The 12,018-nt window shown below is 45.1% G+C and overlaps 1 protein-coding gene across 2 annotated transcripts in view; it reads left to right on the forward strand.

The window, feature by feature from the left end:
* dennd6aa (DENN/MADD domain containing 6Aa) overlaps positions 1–12,018 on the forward strand; it is an 85,222-nt gene that overhangs the window by 5,160 nt on the left and 68,044 nt on the right. Inside the window, exons 1-2 of one of the 2 annotated variants that reach the window (XM_065004704.1) lie at positions 5,601–7,432; positions 7,836–7,948. In XM_065004704.1, coding sequence (XP_064860776.1) covers positions 7,297–7,432; positions 7,836–7,948 — 249 coding nt within the window. In that variant the 5' untranslated portion in view covers positions 5,601–7,296. Of the gene's footprint in view, positions 1–5,600; positions 7,433–7,835; positions 7,949–12,018 lie in introns of those variants that run through there. The other variant, XM_065004702.1, reaches the window with a different exon arrangement.

Genomic DNA, 12,018 nt, shown 5'->3' on the forward strand with positions numbered 1-12,018 from the left:
AATGAGCCCAGGTCTGTAGTAACGCTACGGTGATGAGCCCAGGTCTGTAGTAACGCTACGGTAATGAGCCCAGGTCTGTAGTAACGCTACGGTAATGAGCCCAGGTCTGTAGTAACGCTACAGTAATGAGCCCAGGTCTGTAGTAACGCTACGGTAAGCCCAGGTCTGAGCCCAGCCCAGGTCTGTAGTAACGCTAATGAGCCCAGGTCTGTAGTAACGAGGTAATGAGCCCAGGTCTGTAGTAACGCTACGGTAATGAGCCCAGGTCTGTAGTAACGCTACGGTAATGAGCCCAGGTCTGTAGTAACGCTGGTAATGAGCCCAGGTCTGTAGTAACGCTACGAGCCCAGGTCTGTAGTGCTGTAATGAGCCCAGGTCTGTAGTAATGAGCCCAGGTCTGTAGTAACGCTACGGTGATGAGCCCAGGTCTGTAGTAACGCTACGGTAATGAGCCCAGGTCTGTAGTAACGCTACCCAGGTCTGTAAACGCTGATGAGCCCAGGTCTGTGGTAGTAACCCAGGTCTGTACGCTGTAAGGTGAGCCCAGGTCTGTAGTAACGCTACCCAGGTAATGAGCCCAGGTCTGTAGGTCTGTAACGGTCTGTAGTAACGCTACGGTAATGAGCCCAGGTCTGTAGTAACGCTACGGCCCAGGTCTGTAAACGCTGAGCCCAGGTCTGTAGTAACGCTACGGTAATGAGCCCAGGTCTGAGCCCAGGTCTGTAGTAACGCTACAGGTCTGTAGTAACGCTACGGTAATGAGCCCAGGTCTGTAGTAACGCTACGGTAATGAGCCCAGGTCTGTAGTAACGCTAAATGAGCCCAGGTCTGTAGTAACGCTACGGTAATGAGCCCAGGTCTGTAGTAACGCTACCCAGGTAATGAGCCCAGGTCTGTAGTAACGCTACGGTAATGAGCCCAGGTCTGTAGTAACGCTACGGTAATGAGCCCAGGTCTGTAGTAACGCTACGGTAATGAGCCCAGGTCTGTAGTAACGCTACGGTAATGAGCCCAGGTCTGTAGTAACGCTACGGTAATGAGCCCAGGTCTGTAGTAACGCTACGGTAAGCCCAGGTCTGAGCCCAGCCCAGGTCTGTAGTAACGCTACGGTAATGAGCCCAGGTCTGTAGTAACGCTGTACGGTAATGAGCCCAGGTCTGTAGTAACGCTACGGTAATGAGCCCAGGTCTGTAGTAACGCTACGGTAATGAGCCCAGGTCTGTAGTAACGCTAACGGTCTGTGGTAACGCTACGTAATGAGCCCAGGTCTGTAGTAACGCTACGGTAATGAGCCCAGGTCTGTAGTAACGCTACGGTAATGAGCCCAGGTCTGTAGTAACGCTACGGTAATGAGCCCAGGTCTGTAGTAACGCTACGGTAATGAGCCCAGGTCTGTAGTAATGAGCCCAGGTCTGTAGTAATGAGCCCAGGTCTGTAGTAATGAGCCCAGGTCTGTAGTAACGCTACGGTAATGAGCCCAGGTCTGTAGTAACGCTACGGTAATGAGCCCAGGTCTGTAGTAACGCTGCGGTAATGAGCCCAGGTCTGTAGTAACGCTACGGTAATGAGCCCAGGTCTGTAGTAACGCTACGGTAATGAGCCCAGGTCTGTAGTAACGCTACGGTAATGAGCCCAGGTCTGTAGTAACGCTACGGTAATGAGCCCAGGTCTGTAGTAACGCTACGGTGATGAGCCCAGGTCTGTAGTAACGCTACGGTGATGAGCCCAGGTCTGTAGTAACGCTACGGTGATGAGCCCAGGTCTGTAGTAACGCTACGGTAATGAGCCCAGGTCTGTAGTAACGCCAATGAGCCCAGGTCTGTAGTAACGCTACGGTAATGAGCCCAGGTCTGTAGTAATGAGCCCAGGTCTGTAGTAACGCTACGGTCTGTAATGAGCCCAGGTCTGTAGTAACGCTACGGTAATGAGCCCAGGTCTGTAGTAACGCTGCCCAGGTCTGTAATGAGCCCAGGTCTGTAGTAACGCTACGGTGATGAGCCCAGGTCTGTGGTAACGCTGGTGATGAGCCCAGGTCTGATGAGAGCCCAGGTCTGTGGTAAGCCCAGGTCTGTAGTAACGCTACGTAATGAGCCCAGGTCTGTAGTAACCCAGGTCTGTAGTAACGCTACGGTAATGAGCCCAGGTCTGTAGTAACGCTACGGTAATGAGCCCAGGTCTGTAGTAATGAGCCCAGGTCTGTAGTAACGCTACAGTAATGAGCCCAGGTCTGTAGTAATGAGCCCAGGTCTGTAGTAACGCTACGGTAATGAGCCCAGGTCTGTAGTAATGAGCCCAGGTCTGTAGTAACGCTACAGTAATGAGCCCAGGTCTGTAGTAATGAGCCCAGGTCTGTAGTAACGCTACGGTGATGAGCCCAGGTCTGTAGTAACGCTACGGTGATGAGCCCAGGTCTGTAGTAACGCTACGGTAATGAGCCCAGGTCTGTGGTAACGCTACGGTGATGAGCCCAGGTCTGTGGTAACGCTACGGTGATGAGCCCAGGTCTGTAGTAACGCTACGGTAATGAGCCCAGGTCTGTAGTAACGCTACGGTGATGAGCCCAGGTCTGTAGTAACGCTACGGTGATGAGCCCAGGTCTGTAGTAACGCTACGGTAATGAGCCCAGGTCTGTAGTAACGCTACGGTAATGAGCCCAGGTCTGTAGTAACGCTACGGTAATGAGCCCAGGTCTGTAGTAATGAGCCCAGGTCTGTAGTAACGCTACAGTAATGAGCCCAGGTCTGTAGTAACGCTACGGTGATGAGCCCAGGTCTGTAGTAACGCTACGGTAATGAGCCCAGGTCTGTAGTAACGCTACGGTAATGAGCCCAGGTCTGTAGTAACGCTACGGTAATGAGCCCAGGTCTGTAGTAACGCTGCGGTAATGAGCCCAGGTCTGTAGTAACGCTGCGGTGATGAGCCCAGGTCTGTGGTAACGCTGCGGTGATGAGCCGCGGTGCCTTAGACCGCTGCACCTCTCAGAAGGCCATATAGTTAACCTGTCTAGGACTGATGACACTCATAGGACTTTATGTTACACAATACATGTATGTTTTGTTCGGTAAAGTTCAAATTTGTTTCCAAAAATCTTATTTTACATTGGCGCGTTATGTTCAGTAGTTCCAAAACATGCAGTGATTTTGCAGAGAGCCACATGAATAAACAGAAATACTCATTATAAATGTTGATGAAAATACAACTATTATACATGGAACTTTAGATACACTTCTCCTTAATGCAACCGCTGTGTCAGATTTCAAATAAAAAATATAAAACTTTACAGAAAAAGCATAATCTGAGAACGGCGCTCAGAGCCCAAACCAGCCAGAGAAATATCCGCCATGTTGGGTCGTCAACATTATTCATAAATAGCATTATAAATATTCATTTACCTTTTGATCTTCATCAGAATGCACTCCCAGGAATCGCAGTTCCACAATAAATGCTTGTTTTGTTCGATAATGTCCATAATTTATGTCAATTTATGTCCAGTAGCTTCTTTTGTTAGGGAGTTTGGTAAACAAATCCAAAAGGTCCATTCGGACGAAACGTTCAAAAAGTTATATTACAGGTCGAAGAAACTTGTCAAACTAAGTATAGATTCAATCTTTAGGATGTTTTTATCATAAAAGTTCAATAATGTTCCAACCAGAGAATTCCATTGTCTGTAGAAAAGGCATGGCAAATGGCAAAAAGAGCTACCTCTCAAGTGAAAGCGCGTGGCTGAGAATGAGGCTGACCAATTAGTCAAACAGCTCCCATCCGGCCCCCCTTCACATGAGAAGCCTGAAACAATGTCCTAAAGACGGTTGACATCTAGTGGAAGCCTTAGGAAGTGCAACATAACCCATATCTCACTGTGTTTTCGATAGGGCTTAGTTCAAAAACTACAAACCTCAGATTTCCCACATCCTGTTTTGGATTTTTTTCTCAGGTTTTTGCCTGCCATATGAGTTCTGTTATACTCACAGACATCATTTAAACAGTTTTACAAACTTCAGAGTGTTTTCTATCCAATAGTAATAATAATATGCATATATTAGCATCTGGGACAGAATAGGAGGCAGTTTACTCTGGGCACGCTTTTCATCCAAACGTGAAAATGCTGCCCCCTATCCTAAATGACTGACTCGGTGTCTGGAGCAGCGTTTCAGAGGTGTGTCTAACATGGATGGTCAAGGGCAGTCAGGTCTGGAGTGAACAATTTCAGCAGATAATTTTTTAGAAAGAGATGGTCCAGATTGTCTAGCCCAGATTGTCTAGCCCAGCTGATTTTGTAGCTCTTTCAGAACATTGGCTATCTGGATTTGGGTGAAGGATAAATAGGGGAGGCTTGGGCGAGTTTCTGTGGGGAATGCAGTGCTGTTGACTGGGGTAGGGGTAGCCAGGTGGAAAGCAGGACCAGCTGTAGAAAAATGCTTATTGAAATTCTCAATTATTGTCGATTTATCAGTGGTGACAGTGTTTCTTAGCCTCAGTGCAGTGGGCAGCTGGGAGGAGGTGCTCTTATTCTCTATGGACTTTAGTGTCCCAAAACTTTTGGGAGTTTGTGCTACAGGATGCAAATTTCTGTTTTGAAAAAGCTAGCCTTTGGAAAGCAAACTTCCGGTGTTTATCGGTTCCTAACTTCCCTGAAAAGTTGCATATCGCAGGGGCTATTTGATGCTAATGCAGTACGCCACAGGATGTTTTTGTGCTGGTCAAGGGCAGTCAGGTCTGGAGTGAACCAAGGGCTATATCTGTTCCTGGTGAGGAAGGCATTAAAAAAATAAAAAAATACTGACAGAATGAGGTCAATATCCTTCCAGGATACCCGGGCCAGGTCGATTAGAAAGGCCTGCTCACTGAAGTGTTTTAGGGTCGTTTGACCGCAGACCCATTACGGACGCAGGCAATGAGGATCTCTGAGATCCTGGTTGAAGACAGCAGAGGTGTATTTGGAGGGCAGGTTGGTTAGGATGATATCTATGAGGGTGCCTGTGCTTACTGATTTGAGGTTGTACCTGGTAGGTTCTTTGATAATTTGTGTGAGATTGAGGGCATCAAAGCTTAGTTTGTAGGATGGCCGGGGTGTTAAGCATGTCCCAGTTTAGGTCACCAAGCAGCACGAGCTCTGAAGATAGATGGGGGGGGGGCAATCAATTCACATATGGTGTCCAGGGCACAGCTGGGGCCAGAAGGTGGTCTATAGCAAGACAGAGCTCTGCAGGCTATCTCTGCAGTAGATTGCAACTCCGCCCCCTTTGGCAGAGTTGTAGGGTAAGGGAGGTGTTTTTAGAATATGAACTAAACTCTGAAGGCATATAAGAAAACAAATGAACATAATTTAAGCTCATCTGACTACTTCTCTTGCATCATGAGTTATTAAAGATTAAATTTTAAAAACGGATTCAAGTTTTTACAGGATCTTGAAGAAGTATTATGGTAATGAGACCCATGTCCACAGAAGGTTTTTGTACTTAATAAATATTATAGTTTAATGTATACTTAAACTAGTATACAATTTATGGACAAACTACAGCAACATATGTTTTTTGAAAATTAAACATTTTTAAAACATTATCTTAGTATTTAATCCGGATGCATTTCGGTAACGAGTTTTTGGAGTAACAAATGTCAAGAAATTCAGGCGCAAATGAAAAATTAAAGACACTTTCCCAAAACTAGACATCTTGGTCGATTTTTGCCGATGCGTCATTGTTTTGTAACTTAATTTGCTACAGACATTTAAACTGGTTTCAAGAGAATCACCTTAGGCATGTGACTACTTGTATTAGTCTCTAGGGCAATTCTACAGTAACTCAGATTTTAGGCCAAAAATGTATGCCAAACAAATACCATTTTGATTTCTAAGTTTTTAACAAACCATACAACAACCATACAACTCATACCATTTACACCAAATATTTTACTGAAACATAATGATGGATCTGACGTTCTCTTTATAGAGATTCATCCTGAATAGGTACACAAAGGTAGAAATATACAATATCCTCCTTTTACATATTTGGGAATTTAATTTACACACTGGCTATTATTTTAAAGACCTCTGCCACCAAACAAGACAACGTTTGATTGGACCGGACCAAATATGAACCAATCATAGATGTTGATGTTTCACAAGTTTTGGACATCAGGGTAGAGCTCGGTAAGGGTACTCAATTTGTGTGTGCTTTACTGTCCCGAACTATACTATACTCTACAGTACTGAACTATACTCTACTGTACTATACTCAACTTTTCTTTACTTTACTGTGATGTACTATATTCTTCTGCGATATACTCTACTGTGTCACTCTGTACCCGACTGGCTTAGCCGATTTTAAAACTCAACACCACGATTTACGATGGAGGTGAGCAGTGGCTGAGTTCAGCACACAAAGCATAGCCTGGAATTTCACACATTGTTCAAGAAGTGACTGGAACTCGGCCCACTTGTTACCTGCTTCAGAGGAGAAACTCCGGGAAATATTAACATCAGTGTATTTAATCAACACTAGGTTCCACTGAAATCTGACTTCCTGTATTTAATCAACACTAGGTTCCACTGAAATCTGACTTCCTGTATTTAATCAACACTAGGTTCCACTGAAATCGGACTTCCTGTATTTAATCAACACTAGGTTCCACTGAAATCTGACTTCCTGTATTTAATCAACACTAGGTTCCACTGAAATCTGACTTCCTGTATTTAATCAACACTAGGTTCCACTGAAATCTGACTTCCTGTATTTAATCAACACTAGGTTCCACTGAAATCGGACTTCCTGTATTTAATCAACACTAGGTTCCACTGAAATCGGACTTCCTGTATTTAATCAACACTAGGTTCCACTGAAATCTGACTTCCTGTATTTAATCAACACTAGGTTCCACTGAAATCTGACTTCCTGTATTTAATCAACACTAGGTCCCACTGAAATCTGACTTCCTGTATTTAATCAACACTAGGTTCCACTGAAATCGGACTTCCTGTATTTAATCAACACTAGGTTCCACTGAAATCGGACTTCCTGTATTTAATCAACACTAGGTTCCACTGAAATCTGACTTCCTGTATTTAATCAACACTAGGTTCCACTGAAATCTGACTTCCTGTATTTAATCAACACTAGGTTCCACTGAAATCTGACTTCCTGTATTTAATCAACACTAGGTCCCACTGAAATCTGACTTCCTGTATTTAATCAACACTAGGTCCCACTGAAATCTGACTTCCTGTATTTAATCAACACTAGGTCCCACTGAAATCTGACTTCCTGTATTCCAACCCCTTTGAAATACTCCTATGTATACATGTTGGAGAGATTGGAGCTCTGCTGCACTAGGCACCTGGGAAAACCCCCTGTCCCCATGTGGTGTGCAGATAGACACAGGCTGACATGCAGGATCGGCTCTGCTCTGGAATGTAGGACTGGTGTTTCACTGTACAGTACGTTTACCCCTTCAAAATGTCTTCACCAAATGCCTTGTTAGACTTCAATGTCTTATTTGGCCCCTGTATGAAATTTTATTAGCCTGGTCCCAGATCTGTTTGTGTTCTTCCCAACTCTGCTGCCATTGTCAAAAGCATGATAATTCCGTAAGGAGTTGGTAGGACAGCACAAACAGACTGGCACCCAGGCTTCATTCTTATAGCTATTCAGGGACCTGTCAGTAAAACAGCTTCTTTGTGTGATAAATCACTGCTTTAACGGTCTGGTTTAAAAACCTCCATCCCAGAACCTTGTTGCTATCACAACTTTCCTCCCCTGTCCACTTCCCCATGTCAGTGCTGGAATTCCATCCAGCCAAGAGGAAGATGACTACATTTGTTTCCTCTTCCTGTTTGGCAGGTTGTCTAGGGGACACACAGTTCTGCTTCCGTTTCCGCCAGGCCTCAGGCAGGAAGTCTTCCCTGGGATGTTTTCTGGACCAGTTTGACCGTGACGCCCCAGTCTGCCTGAAGGTAAAAAAGATTCAGGGACTCGACATCTCTGTCTTTCTGGCTGTCTCGGGCGGGGTCGCTGCTGGGCGGGGTCGCTGCTGGGCGGGGTCGCTGCTGGGTGGGGTCGTCGCTGCAGGTGTTAATTGTGGTCGTAAACATTGTTTTGAGTTAATTCTATGGGGAGGTGGTCTGCAACTTATTTGACAGTACAAGGGGAGGGTTATTTGAAAATGTTTTTGATCTATCAAACTCTGAGGACCATGCTGAATGGGGCTATCTGGGTTAGAATAGGAATGGCTGGGTTAGAATAGGAATGGCTGGGTTAGAATAGGAATGGCTGGGTTAGAATAGGAATGGCTGGGTTAGAATAGGAATGGCTGGGTTAGAATGGGAATGGCTGGGTTAGAATGGGAATGGCTGGGTTAGAATGGGAATGGCTGGGTTAGAATAGGAATAGAGCTGGCTGGGTTAGAATAGATATAGAGCTGGCTGGGGTAGAATAGATATAGAGCTGGCTGGGTTAGAATAGATATAGAGCTGGCATGGGTAGAATAGATATAGAGCTGGCTGGGGTAGAATAAGATATAGAGCTGGCTGGGTTAGAATAGATATAGAGCTGGCTGGGGTAGAATAGATATAGAGCTGGCTGGGTTAGAATAGATATAGAGCAGGCTGGGTTAGAATAGATATAGAGCTGGCTGGGTTAGAATAGATATAGAGCTGGCTGGGTTAGAATAGGAATGGCTGGGTTAGAATAGAGATAGAGCTGGCTGGGTTAGAATAGATATAGAGCTGGCTGGGGTAGAATAGATATAGAGCTGGCTGGGGTAGAATAGATATAGAGCTGGCTGGGGTAGAATAGGAATAGAGCTGGCTGGGTTAGAATAGATATAGAGCTGGCTGGGTTAGAATAGATATAGAGCTGGCTGGGTTAGAATAGATATAGAGCTGGCTGGGTTAGAATAGGAATGGCTGGGTTAGAATAGAGATAGAGCTGGCTGGGTTAGAATAGAGATAGAGCTGGCTGGGTTAGAATAGATATAGAGCTGGCTGGGGTAGAATAGATATAGAGCTGGCTGGGGTAGAATAGATATAGAGCTGGCTGGGGTAGAATAGATATAGAGCTGGCTGGGGTAGAATAGATATAGAGCTGGCTGGGGTAGAATAGATATAGAGCTGGCTGGGTTAGAATAGGAATGGCTGGGTTAGAATAGAGATAGAGCTGGCTGGGGTAGAATAGATATAGAGCTGGCTGGGGTAGAATGGGAATGGCGTGGTTAGAATAGGAATGGCTGGGTTAGAATAGGAATGGCTGGGTTAGAATGGGAATGGCTGGGGTAGAATAGATATAGAGCTGGCTGGGGTAGAATAGGAATGGCTGGGTTAGAATAGGAATGGCTGGGTTAGAATAGGAATGGCTGGGTTAGAATAGGAATGACTGGGTTAGAATAGGAATGGCTGGGGTAGAATAGATATAGAGCTGGCTGGGTTAGAATAGATATAGAGCTGGCTGGGTTAGAATAGATATAGAGCTGGCTGGGGTAGAATAGATATAGAGCTGGCTGGGGTAGAATAGATATAGAGCTGGCTGGGGTAGAATAGATATAGAGCTGGCTGGGGTAGAATAGATATAGAGCTGGCTGGGGTAGAATAGATATAGAGCTGGCTGGGGTAGAATAGATATAGAGCTGGCTGGGTTAGAATAGATAATGGCTGGGTTAGAATAGATATAGAGCTGGCTGGGGTAGAATAGGAATGGCTGGGTTAGAATAGGAATGGCTGGGTTAGAATAGAATGACTGGGTTAGAATAGGAATGGCTGGGTTAGAATAGATATAGAGCTGGCTGGGGTAGAATAGATATAGAGCTGGCTGGGGTAGAATAGATATAGAGCTGGCTGGGTTAGAATAGGAATGGCTGGGTTAGAATAGAGATAGAGCTGGCTGGGTTAGAATAGATATAGAGCTGGCTGGGTTAGAATAGATATAGAGCTGGCTGGGGTAGAATAGATATAGAGCTGGCTGGGGTAGAATAGATATAGAGCTGGCTGGGTTAGAATAGATATAGAGCTGGCTGGGTTAGAATAGATATAGAGCTGGCTGGGGTAGAATAGGAATGGCTGGGTTAGAATAGGAATGGCTGGGTTAGAATAGGAATGACTGGGTTAGAATAGGAATGGCTGGGTTAGAATAGATATAGAGCTGGCTGGGGTAGAATAGATATAGAGCTGGCTGGGGTAGAATAGATATAGAGTTGGCTGGGTTAGAATAGAGATAGAGCTGGCTGGGTTAGAATAGATATAGAGCTCGCTGGGGTAGAATAGATATAGAGCTGGCTGGGTTAGAATAGGAATGGCTGGGTTAGAATAGGAATGGCTGGGTTAGAATAGGAATGACTGGGTTAGAATAGATATAGAGCTGGCTGGGTTAGAATAGATATAGAGCTGGCTGGGTTAGAATAGATATAGAGCTGGCTGGGTTAGAATAGATATAGAGCTGGCTGGGTTAGAATAGATATAGAGCTGGCTGGGTTAGAATAGGAATGTCTGGGTTAGAATAGGAATGGCTGGGTTAGAATAGGAATGGCTGGGTTAGAATAGGAATGGCTGGGTTAGAATAGGAATGGCTGGGTTAGAATAGATATAGAGCTGGCTGGGTTAGAATAGGAATGGCTGGGTTAGAATAGGAATGGCTGGGTTAGAATAGGAATGGCTGGGTTAGAATAGGAATGGCTGGGTTAGAATAGGAATGACTGGGTTAGAATAGGAATGGCTGGGGTAGAATAGATATAGAGCTGGCTGGGTTAGAATAGATATAGAGCTGGCTGGGGTAGAATAGATATAGAGCTGGCTGGGGTAGAATAGATATAGAGCTGGCTGGGGTAGAATAGATATAGAGCTGGCTGGGGTAGAATAGATATAGAGCTGGCTGGGGTAGAATAGATATAGAGCTGGCTGGGTTAGAATAGATATAGAGCTGGCTGGGTTAGAATAGATATAGAGCTGGCTGGGGTAGAATAGGAATGGCTGGGTTAGAATAGGAATGGCTGGGTTAGAATAGGAATGACTGGGTTAGAATAGGAATGGCTGGGTTAGAATAGATATAGAGCTGGCTGGGGTAGAATAGATATAGAGCTGGCTGGGGTAGAATAGATATAGAGCTGGCTGGGTTAGAATAGGAATGGCTGGGTTAGAATAGAGATAGAGCTGGCTGGGTTAGAATAGATATAGAGCTGGCTGGGGTAGAATAGATATAGAGCTGGCTGGGGTAGAATAGATATAGAGCTGGCTGGGGTAGAATAGATATAGAGCTGGCTGGGGTAGAATAGGAATGGCTGGGTTAGAATAGGAATGACTGGGTTAGAATAGGAATGGCTGGGGTAGAATAGATATAGAGCTGGCTGGGTTAGAATAGATATAGAGCTGGCTGGGGTAGAATAGATATAGAGCTGGCTGGGGTAGAATAGATATAGAGCTGGCTGGGGTAGAATAGATATAGAGCTGGCTGGGGTAGAATAGATATAGAGCTGGCTGGGGTAGAATAGATATAGAGCTGGCTGGGTTAGAATAGATATAGAGCTGGCTGGGGTAGAATAGGAATGGCTGGGTTAGAATAGGAATGGCTGGGTTAGAATAGGAATGACTGGGTTAGAATAGGAATGGCTGGGTTAGAATAGATATAGAGCTGGCTGGGGTAGAATAGATATAGAGCTGGCTGGGGTAGAATAGATATAGAGCTGGCTGGGTTAGAATAGGAATGGCTGGGTTAGAATAGAGATAGAGCTGGCTGGGTTAGAATAGATATAGAGCTGGCTGGGGTAGAATAGATATAGAGCTGGCTGGGGTAGAATAGATATAGAGCTGGCTGGGGTAGAATAGATATAGAGCTGGCTGGGGTAGAATAGATATAGAGCTGGCTGGGTTAGAATAGATATAGAGCTGGCTGGGTTAGAATAGATATAGAGCTGGCTGGGGTAGAATAGGAATGGCTGGGTTAGAATAGGAATGGCTGGGTTAGAATAGGAATGACTGGGTTAGAATAGATATAGAGCTGGCTGGGGTAGAATAGATATAGAGCTGGCTGGGGTAGAATA

Source organism: Oncorhynchus nerka, linkage group LG2 (genome assembly GCF_034236695.1).
Source record: "Oncorhynchus nerka isolate Pitt River linkage group LG2, Oner_Uvic_2.0, whole genome shotgun sequence".
Classification (NCBI taxonomy): domain Eukaryota; kingdom Metazoa; phylum Chordata; class Actinopteri; order Salmoniformes; family Salmonidae; genus Oncorhynchus; species Oncorhynchus nerka.